Raw genomic sequence first — 24,587 nt, 5'->3', positions numbered from 1 at the left:
ACGTCATGGTAATGCCACTGTATTTTTTTTATAAATGATTACATTTATGTTAATTCAGAAATCTTGTCATCGCTCAGTCTTACATAATATATTCTAGCATAATTATTTCGACACACTACCTACTCTTAATATATTATTGAAAATATATCACTCTTTCGCGTCTATTGTTTTACAAGATTGTCTATTGTTTTACAAGATTGTCTATTGTTTTACAAGATTGTCTATTATTTCGCCGAAAAAAGTTAGCCAATCAGTCGATTTCGAAGATATGTATTAGGTCACCATCAGAGACAAAACATCCTCCAGACTTAGCATAGTCGCGCTACCCCCTCTGCCACGCATACGGTAATTTCACTCCATGTTCGAGTCGAAAGCGTCTTTGTGTGACGTCCGTGTCTTTGAACGGACCAATCACACGGGACTTCGCTCACCTCGTCCCGCGCACCCCCGCATTTTTGGCAGCATCGGTTGCATGAAATAATTGCTCTAAACTCGGTGTAGATGATTCCTAGTCTATGAGAGACGTGTAATTTAAAAGACTGCCAACACCCTCAAAAAGTTGTCATCCTCTAAATCTAAAAGAATAGTTTCTCTCCGAATGGTGTTCTATACGTACAGTCGCCATCAGATATATCGGAGCGGCCAAGGTGTTCAGAATATTTGAACACGCACTTTAACGCCTTCACAATAGAGGCGTGTTCAGATATTTGTGAGCGCCTTGACCGCACCGATATATCTGATGGCGACTGTACAAGTCAAGTGAGGTCTCATATTTAAAATAACACTTTGCCGACCGATGTCTAAGTTTTTTTTGACGTAATGATAGGTAAGTATTTTATAAACGCTCGTAAAATACATTAAATTACAGGCATTTTCCGTCCAGCCACTAATCGTATTATAATTAGGTAAGTAATTATATCAGCCTACTCAAATGTGGCCGATGGAGAGCAGTAGGTAAACAATAATCACTCATTTTAATTGTCAAAATCTTTGGTAGGTATCATTGTCCACATTGTTACATGCCCCTTTGCCAATCTTATTGCTACGATGTATTTATTTTATTTATTTAATCTTTATTGCACAAAAGAAAATACAACCGTCCAAAAGGCGAACTTAATGCTATGAGGCATTCTCTACCAGTAAACTCTAGCTCTAAGGGGTTGTGCACAAATCACGCGAGGTGTTTTCGGCTACTTTTTTACCTCCCCTGCTCCTTGGTGATATTTGGTGAGGTTTTGACTATCCCCCTGACCACATGACCTCAAGTGTATTATTTAAAAATTTTTTCATACCAATACCAATAGTATTGTACATACCCACAGTAAATCTTGTCTATTTTTCTATTTTCGTAACCGAGAAAAAGTATCTACCTAAGTGGTAGGTTTTTTCTTAGTTTTGTTCGCTGTAGAAAAATACACGTGAGGTCGTCTTATACCCCCGTCCCCCAACGTGATCTGTCGTGATTTTTTGGTGAAATTAAACTATATCCAAATTAGGCATAGTATATTTTTCTGTCAAATATAATTATTGGTCACTACTGCTCAACCATCTAAAACTTCTTACGGGCATCCACATATTTATCGTTACAATACCGTTTTCTTAAAAACCGTTACGACACCAAATCGTCCAACGCCTTGTCACGGTTAAACTCGTGTTTCGCCAGCGCGGCGGACACTCGGCCTTCTGAAAAGCCAAGGTCCATCAGCTCTCCTAGTATTAGCAGACCCTCGATCACCTGGAAAATGACAAGGGACACGGGTCAACTTATGCTGGAAAATAAAGTTACATTCGATATTAAAACCTTCAACTTACGAACTTAGAAATTTTTATTTATAAGGTAGATATGTTACTGTAAAAGCCCGAAGTACGGCAAAACCTAGGATTTACCGGTAAATCCTAGTTTTTACCGATGCCGATCGGTAAAAGCCCGAAATGTTAAATCTTACTAGTTTACTTCGGGCTTTTACCAACACCAATATGGTAAATCCTACGTCTTACCACGGCAACCGGTAAAGTTTGAATCAAATCGGTAAAGTTAATAAAGTGTTGTTGTTAGTGGATTATACATACTGGCAGATAGGTACATATGTATTATGCTAATTAATGTCTCATGAATAGCACAGACAGGGGCATATTCATCCAATTATACCTGTGACCTACTTTCTGAATGTCACTTAAAAATAACATGAAAACCAGATAATGTTTATATGTTCAACATATTTTAAATACTGTGCTCAGTTTATACTAGTAAAATTTGGACTGAAAAGCTTAATTATTATTGCACAGTGACATGCAATAATATATTGCATAACCAAGTATGCTAAAGTATGTCATCATCATCATCATCTCAGCCATAAGACGTCCACTGCTGAACATAGGCCTCCCCCTTTCTAAAGTATGTGGGGATCTAAAAATATATGTTTATATTATTTTGTACATGACTATACAGATACATACCAGCCAAAACATCTGGTTGCCACACTTGCTACTTTAGGATCAAGAGCAATATCTGTCAACTTTGTTGCACAAAATATTTTTAAGTATATAAATAATCTTAGCACAATATTACATTGCAACTATGCCTCATACATTCTCAGTAAATGGTAGGTAATAAAGATAGTGAAACACTTTCAATTTATTAGATAAATACTCTAAAACAGAATGGTGAAGTTTTTCTGTATGATAATGTTTACATAACAGTTTTCTTAATTAAACTCTGACTACTTTATGAAAGATGTTTTGTCTAAATAAAGATAACGAAATAACTTTGGTATCTCACCTTCTTATCATTATCACCTACAAGCGTACACACTCTAGCAACCCTGTCAAGTGGGAACCCCATGCCATGTATCTTCCTACACATATCCTGGAGCTTCGGAGACAGCTTCTCCAAAGGATTTGGTAGCTGTTCCGATTTCCTTTTGCTTTTCCTTTCCTTCTTTGCAGTGCTTGAAGATGGTTGTGGAATGTTTGTTGGTGCTGGACTTACATTATGAGAAGACCTTTCATTTGCTCGAAGCCTTGCTAGCATGATTTCTTCATTCAACTCTCTAACTATGTCCGGCACACTTCGAGACCGTGATTTGATCTGAGTACTTGTGTTTTCATTAGTTTTGTTCTCATCCTGTACTAGACTTTCAGTTGGAATCTGTGCAGGCATTGGTTGGTATTGATGGAAATAATATGGTTGTGGAATGAATGTGGACTCACTTTGTGGTTGATTAATGTCTGTATTGACTGGTAATGAATTGTCATAGTATTGAGGGTTAGCAGGATATGGATTTGTAGGAACATAATATTGATAATTTGGCATGTACATGTTTTCCATTGGCATTTGGTTATCACAGACATTGTCGGCTGGTACATAGTAACCGTTAGACACAGGATAGTGATGCGGAGTTATATACATTAATCCAGGGCCTTGCATTTGTTGTTCATTGTATGAATTGGGCAGATAACCAAGTCCCTCCGTCTGGGCTTGGGATGCGCAGCTCGGAGCTGCAAATGTTTGTTCAGATATAAACTGTTGTGGATTGCAACTTGTTGTAGATTCCTTCTGACTCTGCAGTATCTGGGCTAATAATTCCATGTCATTTATTGTCTTAAGTTCCACATTATCAAACGGGCTAGAAGTATCATTTTCAAAATCTCTAAATGTAAGGGTTTCCACATTGTGATTATAATGTGGTATTTTCTTAATCTTATTATTAGTTTTATATTCTTGCAATGGGTCAGGATCATCTAGTAAGCTGTTCTGCGGGTAGTTAGCTTGTAGCTGTATAGGTTGTAGGATATTCAGCTCTGGTTCCGGGTTACTGCATGTCTGATAGGTGACTTCGGGAACAGGAGGCTCTGGTTCGGGAGACTCTTCTAACACAGTAGTATCACAGTTTTTGTCAGTTTTCTCATCGGGAGATATTGCACTTATCTCGTCAGTACTGGGGTAAGACACCTCAGAGACGCTGAGCTGTTTAAGTTTTTCCTCGGCCTCAGCGGCCGCGATCGCATCCAATTTCTTCTGTTTGGCTTCCTCTAGTAACTGTAAGCGATGTTTACGTTCGTTTTTCTTGGTCTCTTTAGCACTCCGTAGTTCCTTAAGCTTCGACAGCACGTTGGTCTCAAACTGAGTGCAATACACAGCGTTGTCGACCACATTTTGAGCTCGTAATGGGCATTCGTGCACGCTGTGCGGCAGATCTATTCGGGGCGGTCGCTTATATTTTTCAGAGATTTTCACGGGGACGCCGTCCATAAAATCGCCAAAATGTGACATATCAAAATATCTCCGCAGAGATAATGATTATAATCAAACAATGAGACGACAAAGTTTGTTTCTATTGACTCTAAAGATCACATCGTCCTTGCTCAACGTCATCACTCGGTAGTATGGTTAACTTTGCATCACCAACATTGACGATACTGAGTTTCGCGTGTTTTGCATTATCACTATAATTAATTTTAATTAATAAAAGTCGTAATTTTTTCACACAAAATTCAATTTCTACGTACGTGACAACTATCAACTCACAATGTCATTGCACTGTCAGATTGACAGCAGACATGAACGTCATATAAATTTCTCTCGAGTTCCACGAGTTAACCAATCAATGACATATCGGCTAAACTATACCAAGCTATGATTGGCCTAAAATCAGAGACGTTTCATTTCGTTGCATTTATGTATGGCAAATAAAAAGTTTTTAGATTATTTTCCTTGGCCTTTTCATTTTCGATTAAGAACGATTATACTAGATTAATTTGTAATCGTAATTAACTACATCTTTGAAACATGTTTTTGATATGAAGCTTTTGTAGTATTCATGTTTAAATTGAGCTTTGAGCGTCATACGAACTGGCTTAAAATGGAACACGCGAATTTGAAGTTAAAAAAAAAGAAATCACGTGTACTCTTTATTGACTTCCGCCAGATGTCGCTGTTGTTGCTTCTCTTAAAGTCATGGCGGATTTTTTCACAAATTTACAGATTTAAGCCTGATTCGTGGGTAGATTTTATTACCTTTCTTAACCGGAGTCGAAATAATAATAGTACGTCCTTTGTAAGTGAAGCATAGCGATACGGGCGTCTAAACTGATTCTGACATTGGCCAACATTCGCCATCGACTCCGTGAAGACGTCTGACGGATCTTCTCGAATTTCGGTGGTTCAGTAAATAGATAGAATTAACCAATTTCAGCTCCGCACCGTACGTTAATTAATTTATAACGGCTATTATGACGCAATAAGCGTACGAAGAGTTCGGACGCCATCACATTATTTTTACGCTCGAAATACAGGTTGGTATGTGGAAGACTGCATATTAATTCGCCGGTGGAATTTGTAGTACCTAACCTCTCGAGTGTTGTTCAGAAATAAGAGCAGTGATGAGTGAAGGTGTGCCTATGCTGTACCATGGAGGAGGTGGGTTCGGAGGGCCGCGCCAGGGCTTCGCGTCAGGAGGGCCTCTAGAGCGAGCGTGCCACTTCCCCGCTCTGGAGCTGCCGCCAGGACCGGCCACCCCGCATCACCATGAGCGCCCCGCTAAGGACAACACTGCCTTTGGTTACGAGTCAGATGACTCCAGCTTGTCCAGCAATGCTTCAGGATCAAATAAAAGTGGTGAGAAAGGTATGTCTTTGTTTAATTAATTGATTATTTTTGTAGTTGTATCTTGTATGTCAATGTCACATTCATTGCATTCTATCTCTGTTCTGAATGTCATTGAAATATCAAATAATATATTCAAGCAGCTTTGTGGTTGAAAATCTATTACTGAATTAGGTAAATATTATACTAACATCTCGAACAGATATTTAAACTGTTGAATTGTGTAGGACACGGAGTTAAATATCTCCATGTAATTGTATATTAAATTGATGTATATTATCATTAATTACTATTTAATGATCCTTAAAAGTAATTTTAATAGTATACAAGGATAGCTAATTAGACCACAATTGATATTTTTCTGTTATTTTTGAAATTTAATTTTTAAACTACCCACTTTTTAAAGATAAAGCCTGTTGCTAAGGAGATTATTTTATATTACCCTGTTAATTTTGCCATTGAAGACAATTAGTCAACCTTTACTAAATTACTACTTAGTAATTTACTAACTAAATAAGTGACTAAATTGATTGAAGTAGTTTGCACTCTAAACATGCATGTAATTATTAGAGATGCAACGGATAGTTGTTTGGCCGGATACCGGATACCGGATATCCGGCCTGGACACTGGCCGAATATCCGGTATCCGGCCGCCGGATATTCGGCCGGCGGAACGATACCTACATTTCAGTTTTTCAGGTGCGCATTCTGCAGGTTTGACCTGTTTCCTAGTAAATGTTCGCGCGGACTCATTTCTAGGTTGGAAATGAGTGCGCGTGCAAGTCAGTGGAATGATTAAATTGTTTTAAAATAATAAACAAGTACGATTATGACCGTGTCTGTTTCTTAAATCCAATTTATTTACTCCGAAATCAAGCAATGTTACTATCCGGTATCCGGCCGGATAGAAGGTCACTATCCGGTATCCGGCCGGATAGTAAAATAATGGCCGGATAGGCCGGATACCGGATAGTAACCGGATATCCGGTGCATCTCTAGTAATTATACTTGCATCCCATTATAGCTACAGTAACATGTCTGTAGTACATTAGTACTTGCAATAAGTTCTTCTTTTACTATACAAATTATGGGATAATCCTCTATCTTGAGAAGGTATCGTCTTGAGTTGTCCCATTTGCTTTTGTCAAGTTTTTAAATTAGTCCTATTTTGCTTTCGTCACCCATTCTACATTCATCACAATCGTTGGTGGCTTTCAATGTAGAATGTGTAATGAAAGCAGAATAGGACTAATTTAAGAACTTGATGAAAAACGAATGGGACAACCCAAGACAATACCCTTAATAAGGGCTTGTTCACACATTGATTAGTGTTTAACTTAGTATGAGATACATTTGCTACTTGCAGTAGCAAAAAGTATGATTTCACACTTAACACAAATCAATGGAGTAAAGCAATAATGTGTTATTTCATAAGATAGGTACAGTTTAGAAACATCATAGAAACATTGCAAATAGGGTTTTCTTTAACCCTTTTCCAGGCCGCACCAATCTACAAGGTTTCCCAAAAAATCAAAATATATTTCAATTAATCCAGCTTTGATGATCCATTTGAAGACAAGTCACATTTCCCGAAAGTGGAATCTAGTTTGAACCTTAAATCGGAATGCTAAAGTTGGAATTCTGTTGGCGCCTAAAAATCGATCTGTTGGCGTCAATAAATCGTACTATGCCTGGAAAAGGATTAATATTATGATAATTTCCAAAAATAATCTGGGTGTCAAATATTGCTAAGCTGTTATAACCTGGCAGTTGTCAAATACTATGTAGACAGATAACACTCAAATATCTGGCTATCTAATTTTTGTGGCCTTCACACTACACTGAGATAGATATTACAGATTGTGACATCATAAAACAATCTTATATAATTCACTTAAAAATATTTTGATTTGATTGAATATTTTTTCAAAGAGAACACTTATTTTCAGTTACTGAACCTTGTTTATTTATTAGCAAAGAAGATAAGTAAACAAACAAATCTTATCAATGTTCTTGTTTTTATTAACAGTTGCAAGTGTTTCTTTAGATAAAGCAAGTTTCTTATTAGAAAGTGGTTCTTTTGAATCTTATTACAGATGTAGTGGATAATTATTTTCGTTCGTACTTTCACGGAAACATGTTTCAGTCAGTCTTGGTACAAAAAGTACTGACGTCGACTGAAGTACTTATGTTTCAACAACAACTTATTAACGTATGTTATACCTTTAATCAAAATAAAATATGACCCTCTTTAAAACTATGTAGGTAGCACTGCCACCCACACAATTCTTTTAGTAATTTTAGCAGCATTTAGATCCTGACCTGGACTGGATAGAAATGTAAACAGACCTACTAAAAATCCGTTTTAGCTTTGTATTAGCACAAGTTTTGTTGCTAAGCGGAAAGCTGATAGATTTTTATCTTTTTAATAAACACATTAAAATTAGCTTGCTCTTATCTCATTTTGTTGGAGTTGTACCACCATGCATTTCAGTTACTATACCTACAGCTTGGCAAAAAAGAGTAGTAATTAAAAAGTGGCAACACTGTGGTGTCGTTCCTTTCAAACCAATTTATATAGGAAAATGGGACAACACTATAGTGTTGCCACTTTTTAATTTCTACTATTTTTTGCCAAGCTGTAATATGTATTCCCCAAGCTGTAATATGTATGCAATACCCATTTATTGTTACTGCACTGTTTTGGGTTTAAGCCAACTTTCAATTAAAACTGAACTGTTAATTCTCCAATTGAAGAAATCAGACAGATCTAGTTAGACTTATTGTTATTTTAAGGTAAAAAATTTCTAGATATATGATTTTCATCTACATTAAGTGCCAATGTCAGATGGCAGATGCCAATTTACTTTCTAAACTTATTTCAACCAATTATTGGGAAAGCTGTTTGTCTAAGCTCCTTCAGAATGCAATGCCTTATGTGACAGCAATCAAACAGCTTAAAGCCCATTTAAATGGAAAATGATCTGTTGCGATTCTGCTCAAAGAACAATGAAAATGAGTTCCTTTGTTTGAAAAATTGAATTTTCTATGTAGATTTTAACTTGAATAATTTATCTGTAGGAGAAAGCGCATCCAGTGCCTCAGAGCCCAACACATCGCCGCAAGGCTACGCGGTGCGCGAGTGGCGCGGGCGCGCCCGCCGCGAGCCGCATCGCCCGCGCCGCATCGCGCCCGAGCGCTACCTAAACGCCTCCTACCCCTTCCAGGTCAAGTTCACGCCCGATGACTTGCTTAATGGTAAGTTAATATAGTCCTATTATCAGCACACACAGCACAGCAATGTAGATACATTCCACAGTCAACACTTTCAATTTTATTTTCGGGCAGCGGTATTCGTAGCGGTGTGACTGGTGTGAGACTCCTATTTGTCCTACATATTTTACAAATTTTCCCATGGTACTTAAAATTTCTGAAGGCCTGTCTCCCAGGCCCAAAAGGTTCCAGGTGTGTCTCTGTGAGTGTGTGTGTGTGTGCGTGCGTGCGATGTCGTCGTGGATGGTTTCTTAAGTATCAAGTGGCGCTTAACTCAAAGGGATGCCATCTAGGCTCTTATTGCTTCCCCACCCAAACTTTCCATAGGGCAGGCTGCTTCAAGATCAATGATAATTTATTTATAATATTATTTCTAGCAAGTAAATTCGTAGAATAAACTGCACCGAATATGTTATTAAAGTAGATCGGATGACTTTTCGGTTTGGACTTGTGGAGTGAAAAAAGTTTATCTGATAATAACGTTACTAAAAACAAATAAAAATAAACTCATTGTACGATTTGTACGTAAAAAATACAAATAACCTTGATAAGGGGCCATATAAAATGTAAATTCTAAGCATTTTTTCACGCATGATACGATAGTCACATTTGAATGATTAACGTTAAACTGTGAAGTAAATATTGTTGCATACCACAGAAGATTTTACTGCCCTTAAAATAGATCTTAAGTCTATGTACAAAAGAATACTAATGGTTGGCTGTTTCAGACTCGCGCGGCTAAGTATTTGGAATATCGAGAAATAAATAGATAAATGAATAAATAGATAGGTAGAAAATGCCTTATGACATTAAGTTCGCCATTTGTATTTTCTTGTATTGTGCAATAAAGTTTAAATAAATAAATAAATGCTTTCAGTTAATATATTTTAATACTATCTTATGATCTTAACTTAAAGCTTAATAATTGATTATGCCGCAAAAACTTGTTTCCATTGTTACTATAGTAGTAACAATGTATAGTAGTACATTGTTACTATAGTAAAGCTTTTGATTTCCTAGTTCCAATTCCAAATAGCCCAAACTGACAAATTTTACAGTTACATGCGGTATAATAACGCTTGAAAATCATAATACAGTCATACAATCATTATAAATAACTGACGACAAAATAGATGTTTCTGAGTGCATTAGTGTAGCTATATTGTTATAGCCCACTGTATAAGCGATACAGAAAATTACGCGAATTCCGACTTTATTGTACTAGCGTTAGAGCGCAAAAATATATCTGCCTCTTTGCTAACCACCATATAATTAATAAATAATTACCTTGATAGTTAAGGACAAAAATGTTGTTTCAATTGAGTCTACAAAAATATCGCATAAATTAAGTCTATGTGCGTTTATTTGTACACTGCTGTGCCTTTGACGTAGAGACTAAACAGGTGTGTCTATACAGCTGCAAAAATCCACTGCAGAATAACGCAGCCATGTAACATAATGTTTCCAATGTTTAAGTATAGTTGTGTAAACATTGGCCCTTAGTATTTGTGAGTCATCGTTAACCTTTTCGACGCCGTGTCAAACATAACAGGCGGTCTAGCATAAGTTGCGTTCCCGCGCGCGAGTCCATACTTGAAGTCGCGTTAGATGTATGGAGTCGCGCGCGAGAACGCAACTAATGCAAGACCAACAGGTGTCACTCGTACGCCATGTCACCGAAATGTCAAAACTGATATTGAACTTTAAGCACGCACATAGGTCTATGATGCTCGGTGGTCTGTGACCGATTATCCATCTTTGGCGTTGGACCTGCGGTGCGGATATATCGGTCATTGGCGTCCAAAAGGTTAAGTGAACGTCGATGGTACAACATGATGACGGGACAACCTACACCTGGTTGTCCCAATTGCCCCGTCATCATGTTGTACCATCGACGTTCATTTACCAAATTGAACCTTATTTGATATCTTGATAGTACAATTGGGCACTTTATTTTGTAGTTTTTTGTTACGAAACTAAGAGTCTTAAAAACGAGCCTCTCTAATGCCCAATTCACGAGATTTTTATACCTCTACACTTAATTTCAAATTTCACTCATTTTCAGTCCAACTGGATAATTATTTTTTAAATCAAAATCATATTTGACTGCCAATGGAATCGTAACACCTAAACAAATGAAACTTAATCTAATTAGTTCTTCATCTAGATATTGTTGGTCTGAAAGTTAGTTTGATTAGGACTGTTCTTAGCTGGTTCAATACTTTAGATTCATCATCTTCCTCGCGTTGTTCCGGCATTTTGCCACGGCTCATGGAAGCCTGGGGTCAGCTTGACAATTAATTTCGAGAACTACCGTAGGCACTAGTTTTAACAAAAGCGACTGCCATTTGACCTCCCAACCCAGAGGGTAAACTAGGTCTTATTGGGAGTAGAACGCTTTCCTCACGATGTTTTCCTTCACCGAAAAGCGATTGGTAAATATCAAATGATATTTTGTACAGTATAAGTTCCGAAAAACTCATTGGTACGAGCCGGGTTTTGAACCCGCGACCTCCGGATTGAAAGTCGCACGCTCTTACCGCTAGGCCACCATCGCTTCCATACTTTAGATTACCGACAAATATCTAAAGGAACTTGGGATTCTAGATTTCTTGACTACTATACAATAAAGACTGATAACCAAGGACCGGAAAACCCCTCTTTACGCTTAATCCTATCAATTCGGTAACCCAATCGATTCGGTTACCTTATCATTCGGTAACCCTATCATACTGTTACCTGACTGTAATGGTAAGCTTATTGAAACGGTAACCCTAACCTTTAACCGAGTTAATCTCAAAACCCCATCGCGATAGGGTTTTTGTTATGGGTTTTTAACAGGTTTTCATTCAGTTATGGTAACCTTTATTATCGGTTGCTTACTGGTTTGCTACATTTAAAGTAGTTTTAATGATGTAGATGTAGAACTAAAAAAATACTAATAAATAGTTTATTTTATTTACTTTATTTATATTTTGTTGATTTTATTGACTTTATTTGTTTAATTTATTCAATTAATGTAAAAATCATAAATCAGAAATTATTTATTTGCATTGATACAATAATTAATAATTAATTATATTTATTTAATTTATTTAATAAGTTTAATTTATTTAATATATTTAATATATTTAATATATTTAATTTATTCAATTTATTCAGTTTATTTAATTTATTCAATTTATTCTATTTATTCAGTTTATTCAGTTTATTTAATTTATTCAATTTATTTAAATTTATTTAATTTATCTAATTTATTTAATTTATTTAATTTATATAATTTGTTTAATTTATTTAATTTTATTTTATTTATTTTATTTTTTTTTTCTATTTAATTTATTTATTTTATTAATTTATTTAACTTATTTAATTTATTCACTTTATTTATTTTAATTATTTTATTTACTTTATTTATTTTAAGTATTTTATTTATAATATAATATGATTTATAATAATAACACACCACACAGGTAGGTATAAAGATAAACAAAGGAACGGCAAAAAAACTTGTTTGTGCTGGAGGCTTCATAGACCGCCCATGCCAACCTCGGTTATTCAATAATAAGTTGAATTTAAGTGTGCGTAAAGATTACAATCGTTTGAACTGGTCAAAAACCTCATAATGAGGTAACTGAATAGACTGGGTTTTTATTTCGGTTAACGGTAACAGAGGTTAACTTGATCTGATACGGTTACCGAATCAAAGTGTTACCTTATTAAACGGTTACCGTTATGGTAGGGGTTTTTATAAACACTTTTAAAATAACCCTATGAAAAACCCCGGTTAAGGTAACCGGTTCCTGTCCCTGCTGATAACTATACAATAAAGTTTGGTTCCAGGGTCCAAATGGGACAACCTGTCGCAGGAGATTTGGGACAAGTTTATTAAGTCACAGCAGACAGAGGAGACATTCCGCAAGAAGATGAACCTCTGGAGATACCTCTACGTCACAATAAAGGTAAAGTCCTTTTTAAGTTACTAGCGACCCGCCCTGGCTTCGCACGGGTAAACCTTAACAAATTATATACCTAACCTTCCTCAAGAATCACTCTATTGATGGCTGAAAACGCATGAAAATCGGCGGGGGACTTTGTTTTACAAGATGTAATGATTTTATTAATTATTATATTGATGCGTTATTATTTTCACTTTGTGTCGAAAAGTAATGAAATTTTATACCTATAACTTCCGGTCCAGCCATGATATAAGTACTTATGTAATGTTTCCTTTGGGATATTCCACGATAAGTATAACGTGATTGGGATGGCTGGACTAGCCCCCACGCAAAATAGGAGCTAGTCGTCGAGTCCGCAAATCGACGACCCCTGCCCATTAAGCACTTGCTTAGGGCGCATTATATAGGAGGGCACCAAATTCTCAGGGATTGATCAAATCAGGTCAGGGAATGTGGGTCACTCACTTATTCATGCTTTGACACCTGATACACGACGACGAATTTATCAAAAATATCATTGAAGGCAGATTTGAGGCAAGGAGACGGAGGGAGAGATCAAGGAGAACGTACGTCAAGTAAAGGAAAAACTCTACATCGTATCGTATCAGGATGTCAAGGAAAAGGCAGATGACCGACATACATGGAAATTGCTCCACCGACAAGTCTATCTTTTAAATATACAGTATGTATCAGAACGAAAGGCAAAGAAAGGGACCCATGTCATACTGAGCAACTTTCACTATGGGATCAACCCCGAAAACGTGGAAAAAAAAATTGAATGGTTCATACATTTTGATGGTCTGATGGTGAAATTTCCTATGGGAGAGTCATTTTTTTTTTCGCAATTTTGGGGTTGATCCCATAATAAAAGTTGCTCAGTACGACCTAAACATTAATGGGTCCCTTTCTTTGCCTTTCGTTCTAATACATCTGTATAATGATGCACTTACTAAGGGTCGGTTGCACCAAACTGTTCGTATCGTTAAAGTGTTCGCTAATTTTTTATGTTCAGAAAGATTCATAGTAAAGCACCGGGGCGCGCCGGCTGACGTTGATCAGTCTGTCAAATGTGGTTGGTGCAACTGGCCCTAAGTAATATGATTGTTATTGTTACAGTCAATATTCCCGCGCTACGGGCTATAAGTAGTGGGCTCCACAATGTCGGGCTTCGCGTTAGACTCTTTGGACATGGACCTGTGCCTGTATGTGCGGTTGTTAGTGCAACTGGTCCTTATTCAGTCATGTGATTGTTACAGTCAATATTCCCGCGCTACGGGCTATACGTAGTGGGCTCCACAATGTCGGGCTTCGCGTTAGACTCTTCGGACATGGACCTGTGTCTATACGTGCGCGCGCTGGGCGACACGGAGCCGCGGGCGCACGCGCTCCTCCACCTCAACTACATACTCGCCTACATCAAGAGCTTCGATCGCGGTCAGTACTTGCAACAACCTTACCACAATTAGCGCCACTCGCACCATTTCTCTGGTCCGGGGTTAACCCATTAAGCCTGGGGTAACCATGGTTACCAGTACATATTGACACTGGGTTAACGGGTTTACCACTTAACTCCGGGTTAGCGGGATGGTGCAAGTCGCCCTTAGCAAACTTGATAAAATTAATATCAAATCTTTAAACGAAAAAGTACAGTATTCATTTGTAGATTTGAAGAAGGCCTTTGATTGAGCAGCCATAATAATATTTTACTACATTGATAAGTGCGTGAAGAAATACACGTCATTGGTAAAAAGTGACTTGTCTGATAAACAATACTTAAATGATATCATATTGATCCCAAGAACTGAAAGCAATTAGTAAAAACTTCAATCACCATACAATTACATTCTTCAATTACCATAGTGTGCCACAGGGAAGTGATCTTGGACCCTTGCTCTTCCCGTTTACGGAATTAATAGTTGTGGTATCAATAAATCCACATGCATAATTCCTGCAATAGTAATGCTTTTAACTGCAGATGCCGAACTAATCCAGGCAAAGGTGCCGATCTTAAAGTTCCGCGACGCGCGTGCCGGTCTACAGGTGGACCTGAACTGCAATAATGTCGTCGGTATCAGGAACACCAGTCTGCTCTACTGCTACTCCCGTCGTAAGTACTCTCTTCGCTTTAACCACTTTGATGTATAGGCTTTTGTAAGAATGTTTTCAACCAGTAATGGCCTTAAAAAGTGCCTAACGGAAACTATATAGGAGATTAAAAAGTAAAGATAGGAAACTAAACTTGTACACTTCAACCCAACAAATTGGTATAAGGGGCAGACGCAGATTCAGTTCGCATTTTTGGATTGTTTTTAAAATTGAATTTAGGCTATAGTTTCCTAGCTTTAGAACTTGGATAGTAATTTATGAATCCTTTTGCAGTGGACTGGCGTGTACGGCCGCTGGTGGCGGTGACCAAACTCTGGGCGCAAGCACATGATATCAACGACGCGAGGCATTGTACGCTCTCGTCATATTCGCTCACGCTCATGGTCATACACTTCCTGCAGTGTAAGTAAACTTAAAAAAAAACTCTTTGTATAGAGAATCCTCAATACTTCTTGCATTTAATTTAGATATATTATATTGTGTTCCGGCAATCTCATTTTTATTAAGACCAATTTACAAAATTAGGAAGCAAATATTCTACTGATCATTGTCTGCTTCTTTCCTATTTGTCGCAGACGGAAGATTTACCGGCGTTAGAACTGATACTGAATTTATTACATGCCGCAATACAACATGATTTGTTATTGCGATACAGTACAGAGGCGATCTTAGCTCTAAGTGAAAACTTCTTTACAGTACATATGGTCCTATTTTTCCGCACTAGTGCGTAAAATAGCACTTTTCGTGCGATGTCAATAGTTTAAAGGGCCATAATGTACTGTAAAACGTTGTACGATACACGTGCGAATAGGTAATTCGCAACTCGTGTCAATTTAAAACACTCCCTTCGGTCGTGTTTTAATTTATCGCCACTCGTTTCGAATTTCCTCTTTTTCGCCCTTGTATCGTAAATAACTATTAGCGGCGCTGTGCACTTTTTGTGATGGGGAAAAAAATGTTAAACTCGCGAGAGCGTGAGACGTAAGACGTGACGTCACGTGTCATTGAGTTTTTCTTTATTGATTTAAATGCCATTTAGTGAGTTTCCCTCTAACTGGTATTAATATAACTCGAGTACTAACAGTGATGTGCTTAGGGGTTTCAAGTAATGCGACGAAATAACGCTAGATGGCGTTAATCTCAATTATACATAGTGAAAACTTCTTTAGCGGCGCTGTGCAATGTCATTGAGTTTGCACTTCTGCCGGCACTCCCGGAGTGCAACCCGTTGTTTTTTTAATGAACTCTGTAAATTCGTATGTTATTTGCAGGCGGCACATCGCCGCCAGTGCTGCCGTGCGTGTGCGTACGCGGGCCGTGGGAGGTGCGCGCCGCGCGACACAACCGCGCCTCGCTCGCCGAACTGTTTCTGCAGCTACTGCGGTACTACGCCACCTTCCCGTAAGTACCACTCTCTAAGCTCCAAGCTCGGCTGACGATGTGGTGGAATATGTTCGCAAGAAGATCCGTTACGAGCTGAAAGTGTTCCAGCTGCGATCGCGCCATTACGTACACTCCAGCTCTTTCGTGGTGCGCGTGCCGCGGCCGCTGCTGGAAACCATCGCGAGCGCGGACTTCTGGCCAAAGAGTGTGGAGTTTCGGCGGTTCCGTGGGAATCTGCCAAATCCTACACCGGAACATGTGACACAACTGAAAACCGCCGTGTCGCCGAAATAATTTTTAGCTTGTAAGATTTTACTATTGTATGTATGTTAGTTTGTAAGGTATGTATCTATGGGCCTTAGTTGCCTGATAATAAATGATATTTGATTTTTGATTTAAGAGTATATCCTATCCCTATAACTCGTTGGATGAACGAACGGATGATTGCGGGTCACTTCTGGATAATATTCGCCCTGGACTGGGACGAGTTTACTTAATAAAGGCTCTGATGAAATTATAAGCTCTGAGTACAAATCTTGCAGCAAAAAATATGGGCGCCATTTTAAACTTTATACCCTTTGTGTTCAGATTGCATTCCAATATCTGCGAACATGAATTGGTAGCCGATTTTTAGAGTTTATTATATATGGTTCCATTGCGTGTAACATTTCTGAATGCGCGTTCAGCTAAAACTGGGAAAAGTTGCTACTGCATAGCAAACTTTATTTTATTATTTGTAATTGCTTTAAATAATAAGACTTGTGTGATTTTTAATCTATTTATACAGGATGACGAAAACTAACTGCATTCTCGTTGCCATGGAGGTTTTGGGATTATACTGAGCGACTTTTACTATGGCATCAACCCCGAAATCGCAAAAAAAAATTACCCTCCCATAGAAAATGGACCTGCCAAATTTATTTTCACGATTTCAGGGTAGATCCTATAGTAGAAGTTGCTCAGTATGATCCCAAAACCTCCCGGGCAACGGGGAATGCAGTTCTTTTTTGGCCACTCTGTATATGAGTGATTAAATAATAACAAGCATTTATTATAACAATCATAAGTAAAGGATTAGATAATACATAGGTAGGGAAGAAAAGGGATTTCAATCGATGTGTGGAAGGGCGGCACCGTCGTCGAATATATGATTAAATTGTGTTAAAAAGATTAGTACATACATACATGCGGGTGTATAACATTGGGCATGTTGTAGGTACGACAAGATGGCGGTGTCGGTGCGCGCGGGGCGCTGCGTGCCGGTGTCGGCGTGCCGCGCCGCGCGCAGCCACAAGAACGAGCCGCACCAGTGGAAGCTGCTCTGTGTCGAAGGTTTGTTCCCTCGTGTTGTAGGTACCACAAGATGGCGGTGTCGGTGCGCGCGGGGCGCTGCGTGCCGGTGTCGGCGTGCCGCGCCGCGCGCAGCCACAAGAACGAGCCGCACCAGTGGAAGCTGCTCTGTGTCGAAGGTTTGTTCCCTCGTGTTGTAGGTACCACAAGATGGCGGTGTCGGTGCGCGCGGGGCGCTGCGTGCCGGTGTCGGCGTGCCGCGCCGCGCGCAGCCACAAGAACGAGCCGCACCAGTGGAAGCTGCTCTGTGTCGAAGGTTTGTTCTCTCGTGTTGTAGGTACCACAAGATGGCGGTGTCGGTGCGCGCGGGGCGCTGCGTGCCGGTGTCGGCGTGCCGCGCCGCGCGCAGCCACAAGAACGAGCCGCACCAGTGGAAGCTGCTCTGTGTCGAAGGTTTGTTCTCTCGTGTTGTAGGTACCACAAGATGGCGGTGTCGGTGCGCGCGGGGCGCTGCGTGCCGGTGTCGGCGTGCCGCGCCGCGCGCAGCCACAAGAACGAGCCGCACCAGTGGAAGCTGCTCTGTGTCGAAGGTTTGTTCTCTCAACCACTATTCATCCAGTTTAGAACGCGAAAATGAGACGTTTCATTAGCAAAGGTACGGTGCTACGCGATGTAAACACCAACCGCCATAAGGTACCTTCACTCTGAAACCGCTGAACCGATTTAGTTGAAAGGGGAAATACATAGTTTTTATGTCAGGAATCATCCCTAACGAGAGTGAAAAGGGGGCGGTGAATTGAGAGAGTTTATGAATTGCCTGATCACTGATAGAAACTTATGCGCAAATTGAATGATTACACTTTATTCAGGCGCTATGCTTACACTAGCTGCTGTTACTGATTCTACGCAGACGAAGTCGCGGGCAAGAGCTAGTGTTTGATAAATATGATTTTTGTGGTGTCCAGATTGCTCGAATGCGTCTAAGGATGGTATTCCATCTGTGCACTATCTTGGTCCAATGTGTATTTGCGTCTCACATTATGCTTAATGAGAGAGACGCAATGCACGTTGGACAAAGAAATTGGACAGGTGGAACACCTTAACGTATCCCGCTCGCAAGCTGCTCGTGCCAGCTTTAAACAACGCGCCTAATAGTGCCACTCCTGCATGGTTCACTTCAAGTGCGCAATTTAAAGCAAAAAGTGCGCGACGTTGCTGACGAGTAGTCTGAAAGCACCTTAACTTTCTTCTTCTTTACATTTAAGAGCTGTGCTCTTGTCGGTGGAGCAATCTCCAAGTCGTACGGTCCTCTGCCAACTCCTTAACCTTCTGGTATGACACAACCTGAACCTTTTCTTTTATTTGGTTGAAATAATTGATTCTCCGTTTTCCTTAATTTTCTTAGGACATTTTAAGAGCCAACATGTCATTTCTCCATACAAACTGTTTCCTCCGTGGGTTTTGATGCTAGAGCAATGATTTTTTCAACACAGATTAATATTGTCAATATCTATGTCGGACCGTTTTGCTTTGATATTTTTGTTTTTTAAGGCGCTAGAGCCCTTCAAAGATGGCCAAAATGGCCTCATTCACTTAGCCGCAATGAGAGGCGTAGTATTCAAAACTGATATCAATTAGCCCAAAAAGCAAAATAATTTCATAATCATTTAGATTTCCAAATTTGGTTACGATTGGTTAAGTTTTGGAGGAGGAAACAGTCGAGTACGAAACCTCGATTATTGAGATTTTTATGCAGGATTTTCGCCTTATCCTTATTGCACTAGTTTTAGGAGCCGCTTCCGTTAGCGAGACGGGTGTATTTACCTAAAATATTTAAAACACAGTTGCTGTTTCGTCTTGAAACGTATCCCTATTATTCCAGAGCCCTTCGACTTGACGAACACAGCGCGCTCGGTGTACGACCCGGAGACGTTCGCGCGCATCGTGGAGACGTTCCGCAGCAGCGCCGCGCGCCTCGCCGCCTCGCCGCGCCTCGCCGTCGCCTGGCCGCCGCACGCACACATGCAGACACACACGCACCAGCACGCCGCCCAGTACCAGCCCGAGCGATGATACTGCCGGGACTCCGACCACACAGAGTGTGTGAGTACAACTACATCTACCGCTACAGCTAAGGGTTCATTTAGACAGTGCCAGGCGTGGCTCACTCCGCGATTTCGTCGCTTTGCTACAGGTACCTAAAAGTGCATCCGTTCGACCCCAATTTTGGGGTTTGCCATAAGCCGCGCGTGGCGCTGTCGCCACCTAGCAGCCATATCTGTGCTGATTGTGACAGACGCGTTTTGTTAGAGAGTGAGTCTTCTGTACCTAGTACTATTATTTATTCTGTGACGGTGCACGCTTGACGCTGACGCCGAACGACATTGGATTAAACAAATACCGGGTGTGGCCTGTAACACGAGCAAATAATTGAAACATAGATTGTACTCCTCAAACGGTGACACTTTTGCTCAACAACTTTTAAAAATTATGAGGTATTTAGTTTAGACTTCCTATTTTTCATACAAAATAAATATTATCTTCAATGGACGCCATTGCCATGCCATATCATTAATGATTAACGTTGCTTGTCATGCCATAAACATTATTGCGTCTTAGAATAAACTTTAAAGTGTAAAATCAAACTACAAGTTATTTTTAAAAGTCACTGAACAAATGTTGGTCAGTATGAGGAGTACAGCCTACAGTAAAATTTTTTGCTCATGTTACATGCCACACCCGGTATATGTTGAATTTTAATAACAAATGTTAACAATGACATAAGAAAACATCGTCGTTCATTTCATTCGGGCATTCAGACTTTCAAAAGCGCCGTCATGTTACGGGCGGCAGAGCAACTAATTGACAATGCCCTTGTCTCTCTTAAATTCTTTCTGCATTAAATCCCGTTATAACGTCAATCACGTCATAATCACGTTATTTACATTGTTAAAGTTGAAACGTTTAAATTCACTGTTATTTACCTATGTTCTTGTACTAATATCATCTTTATTGTTTCTGCACAATAAGCACCTAACTTACACTACATTGACCTAATAACACGAAATACCTAAGATACAAGTATTAAGTTACTTATTTTAGGTATTGATGTTAAATAATGTTAGAGCCAGTTACAATAATTGCTTACAAGATCTTTTATTTTATGTTTACTTTTCTAAACCACTGTGATTGTACATGTATAATATTTAAGTAACTATTTAAGCGTATTATGATTGTTTTGATTTTTGGATATTTTTCAATGAAATAAATTTTATCTTTTATCTTATCTTATCTTATAAAATTAAACCTCGAAATATCATCGGGTGACAACCAAAACCCACTATGTATCAAATTGACATAACAAGACGTAAATGGGTTTTGTTTTTCTTTTACACGATCATTAAAATTAAACGCAAATATAAACAGGGAGTGAGTTTTTGTTGCCGAGACTTGTTTAACATAAGTATCTAATGTCTTTTTTTTTATAAATTAAAAGTATATTATGTTTTTATGTTGTTCGTATGAGAGAATGAGTTTGTCAGTAGCTAAAAAGTAGAAGAACAAAACATGTTACACGAAAAAAAATTTTTTTTCTTTTATCTCAGTGCGGAATTGGTACCCGATGATATAAAGTAGATTATAATCCAATGTTGTTTTTTTGTTGCAGAACATTATATGGAGGCTGGTTCTCGATGTTTTCCAAGACTTTATTGACGCGGAACAGTGCATTCCTATGTTGAGTATGTTGTGTATGAGTAGTGTACGGGTACTAGTGGTGACCCACTGACGTCCCGCGCGTAACAAGTGCTCTTACGTCGCTCCGCGGCGCTCTAGTCCAGTATTTATTGTTATCGTATACCGTTGTTGACACTAGGAAACTAACCGGAGGGTGCCAGTCTGTCCGAATTGAGCCGCGAATAAAACATAACGAGTTAGAAATTTCACAGGCTGTGATATGCGACTGATTCCCTTATAAATATGTTGTAAGGTAGTGTTGTTACTGATAGCGGTAAGAGCTGATTTAGACGGCGCGCGAACTCGCATGCGATTTTAGTTACATTGCGGACTGTTGGTCACGTCCAATTCAACCGACCGATCAAAAACCGCAATGTAATGAAACTTGCATGCGAGTTCTCGTATCGTCTAAATAGGGCTTAAGGACGGGTCCCGCGCTAGCGGAGGTCGGTCCCTAGAGCGAACGCGCCGCGCTGTTGAATTTACACGTACAACCAATTATATACATTTTAATTAAGATAGAGCGAATGCCACTATGAAAAATTATATGTTTACATTCCATAGTGCCATTGTCTGTAACTTTATTTTAAATCATAATTAAGTTATTAAGATGCGAACTTCAGTTTCCGAATGCACTTATCACTAACTCTCGCCTGTATTACATATCGGAGGTTAAGAAGCCGCAATGCGGGGGTGGTGGCGCTTGCATTTGGAAACCGCCGGTGGCCGCCGGCGATACTTGCATGCTTGTATGTCGGCCGACAATGTACGCCGAAACGCAACCTTTGCTGCCGGGCTGCTGTACACAAGACTGAGGATAAATTGTTGCGAATATTCTCGAATAGTCGCTCGGCCATCCGCGCAAAAATGCTGCCTCACTACGCGTCCTATTATTTTTAATATTTATATTGTTTATATGTAAGTTATTTAATGTGTACATAGTAAGAAAGGAGAAAGATGAAGAAAAAATTCATATATATGAAATGCGTTCGTTGATTGTGACGTGTAGGGTGCGACCGTTCGCCGGGACTCTAGACATCACAGACATCGCACCGTCGTTATTGACTATTATTGCAAAAAAATTTGAATGTTTTAAGATTATGTACATTTTGTGTAAATATACTTTTATGGTGTGTAAAGAGTAAATGACAAAAATATGTAATAAAAAATGATGTGGAGCCCGGCGCGAGCGCTCGACCTGCTGGCGACTGAATGGTGTCATGGTCTTTAGGGCCATTTTATTGAAAGTTGTCCCCTACACTTTTTTTCAAATTTGGGATTTTTATGTTATTTCTACTCAGAATCATGAGCTCTTTTGACCCTAATAGGAGGAAAAAAATGTCCCAAAATTTCCATAATTTTTTCGATCTCTCCATTCCGTGACCGCCATGCAAAGTATGAAAAACGGTAACAACGGTAACGGAATGGAAATAAAAACCTTAGGACACTTTTTTTTTCTCCTATTAGGATAGAGAGCTCGTTATTCTGAGTAGGAATAACCCAAATTTGAAAAAAAAGTGAAGGGGACAATTTTAAATAAAATGGCCCTTTAACAATAACGCACAGAAAATATCCAAAAATTGCCACACTTGTCCCTACAACGCCAGGTTCCCTAAATACCAGATTTCCAGAATTATCTGATTTCGAAGACGCTAGATTTTCAACACCAAATAAATGCAGTACCAAAGAGGTAGTAATTAAATATGAATCACATATTTTGGAAATTCGGTATTACTACGTTTTAGGATTGGTCTGGGAAGGTCCAAAGTACATATTACATAATAGGAGGTTCATAAAATATTTTTTTCTGCGTTATTGTTTAAGATGTGAGACATCGGAAGTCGTGCTATAATGCTATATTATGGTGCTAGTGTTATGCCACGAGCCAAAAATATTCCGCTCACAGCGGAACCAGTCTAATTTATTTGTAATGTTTATGATATAAACTAATTGGTGCTATTATAATTGTTATGTTGCCTTAATGTATAGGCCAAAACCGCGGCCTCGCTTGCTGTTAAATAGGTGCCTAGATTAAGAACTCAAATATAATGCTAGATCTCGAATTCCTACGTCAGAGTAAGGTTAAATTTAAGAACGGGCATATCTTTTAAAGTAACAAAGACACTGCTGTTTGTTACCTTTAGGACCGCCCCACATCTAGCGTCTTTCGAGCGTCGGCGTCTACAACTCTATGGCCGCTGCTCGACGCAACGTCGACGCAACTGCGCAGCGACGTCATTTTCCATAGCGCTGACCAGACGTCGACGCTCGAAAGACGCTAGATGTGTGGTGGCCCTTACTATCGTTAGGGATTTGTGCTACACAAACTAATAGTTCATAGTTCGTCGGTGCCTAGCGCAAGTGTGCAAGCGTTGTCGCTCGCAACGTAATGTTGTTAATGAATTACAAAATTTATGCAATTCTGTTAAGCATTATTGAATTTTACTTAGATGAAGTCGATATTAGTCATTCGATATTAAATGTTTTACAGTTTCATATTATAAAAGTTGTCGCTTCAAAGTCTAGTGCAGAGTATTATATTAATATTGTTTGCTAGTCCGTATGTCTGGCGTCGCGCACCGCTGACGGCGTCGCGCGTATTACATGCGATGCCCGCGCTCGCGTCGGGGGTGCCTTTTATTATCGGTGGCTGTTGACAGGATGTTAGGATTTTAATAATTTGTATGTAACGAAAAATCCTTACATATATCCTGCAATGAACTAGTGAGACGTTGTAGTTTCTCTTGGTGAAAAGGTACAGCGATGCACCTCCGGCCGCCGCACTCCACTCGAGCTCTTTACTTTTTGTAAATAATCGCCAGGCAATTTTATAGCGTTATGTATAAGTTTTATATCGATTTTACATTGGCACTCGGCCGCGCTGAATATAAAAGTACAATAAATAATTTTAAAACAACTTATATACGTCTAAGAATACTGATTAGAATAATATTAAAAAGTGTCTCAAAACTGTTTAATTTTTTAAAAGTTGTAATAACTTGATGAAGCCGACATCAAAAAAAATATAAATAAAAAACAAAAAAATATAAAAAAACTAAAAAAATAAATAAAAACGCCATAAAAATAACAAAAAGAGAAAAAAAATCATTGACTTGACTTCGATCAGAGACTGATCGAACGCCATGTCGTTGTGGCGAAAGGGGAAAGGGAAGGTGTTCACAGCTGTAGGTATTCGAGCGTAATGGCTCCTCTACACGATGGGCCAGCGCCGGCCACTC

At 39.1% G+C, this 24,587-nt stretch overlaps 2 protein-coding genes and 1 long non-coding RNA gene across 3 annotated transcripts; 1 reads left to right on the top strand and 2 right to left on the bottom strand.

Moving 5' to 3' along the window:
• Positions 1-1,486: 1,486 nt before the first annotated feature.
• LOC134669534 (uncharacterized) lies at positions 1,487-4,535 on the bottom strand. The gene is made up of 2 exons (XM_063527136.1): positions 2,780-4,535; positions 1,487-1,735 (listed from the first exon to the last, which is right to left on the bottom strand). Exons 1-2 carry the CDS (start codon positions 4,271-4,273, stop codon positions 1,610-1,612), a joined length of 1,620 nt encoding a protein of 539 aa, XP_063383206.1. The 5' UTR covers positions 4,274-4,535; the 3' UTR covers positions 1,487-1,609.
• Positions 4,536-4,913: 378 nt separating this feature from the next.
• LOC134669576 (poly(A) RNA polymerase gld-2 homolog A-like) lies at positions 4,914-22,304 on the top strand. The gene is made up of 11 exons (XM_063527229.1): positions 4,914-5,295; positions 5,369-5,626; positions 8,687-8,863; positions 12,719-12,837; positions 14,091-14,268; positions 14,810-14,941; positions 15,214-15,342; positions 16,212-16,341; positions 17,540-17,655; positions 19,496-19,716; positions 21,281-22,304. Exons 2-10 carry the CDS (start codon positions 5,383-5,385, stop codon positions 19,684-19,686), a joined length of 1,416 nt encoding a protein of 471 aa, XP_063383299.1. The 5' UTR covers positions 4,914-5,295; positions 5,369-5,382; the 3' UTR covers positions 19,687-19,716; positions 21,281-22,304.
• A 1,008-nt stretch (positions 22,305-23,312) lies between these two features.
• LOC134669579 (uncharacterized) lies at positions 23,313-23,763 on the bottom strand. Its single transcript, XR_010098920.1, has 2 exons — positions 23,649-23,763; positions 23,313-23,486 (listed from the first exon to the last, which is right to left on the bottom strand). It is a non-coding gene; the product is annotated as an uncharacterized LOC134669579 (long non-coding RNA).
• Between the last annotated feature and the right edge of the window lie 824 nt (positions 23,764-24,587).

This window comes from Cydia fagiglandana, chromosome 12 (genome assembly GCF_963556715.1).
Source record: "Cydia fagiglandana chromosome 12, ilCydFagi1.1, whole genome shotgun sequence".
Lineage (NCBI taxonomy): Eukaryota > Metazoa > Arthropoda > Insecta > Lepidoptera > Tortricidae > Cydia > Cydia fagiglandana.
This window is presented reverse-complemented; position numbering and strand designations above follow the sequence as displayed.

Bases quoted from the DNA above. Each gene is read 5' to 3' on its own strand.
- LOC134669534 (XM_063527136.1), bottom strand. From the start codon at position 4,273: ATGTCACATTTTGGCGATTTTATGGACGGCGTCCCCGTGAAAATCTCT. The intron at 1,736-2,779 runs GTGAGATACCAA...GTCATTTTCCAG, and splicing joins TAGGTGATAATGATAAGAAG to GTGATCGAGGGTCTGCTAAT.
- LOC134669576 (XM_063527229.1), top strand. From the start codon at position 5,383: ATGAGTGAAGGTGTGCCTATGCTGTACCATGGAGGAGGTGGGTTCGGA. The intron at 14,269-14,809 runs GTCAGTACTTGC...TTTTAACTGCAG, and splicing joins CATCAAGAGCTTCGATCGCG to ATGCCGAACTAATCCAGGCA. The intron at 17,656-19,495 runs GTTTGTTCCCTC...CTATTATTCCAG, and splicing joins GAAGCTGCTCTGTGTCGAAG to AGCCCTTCGACTTGACGAAC.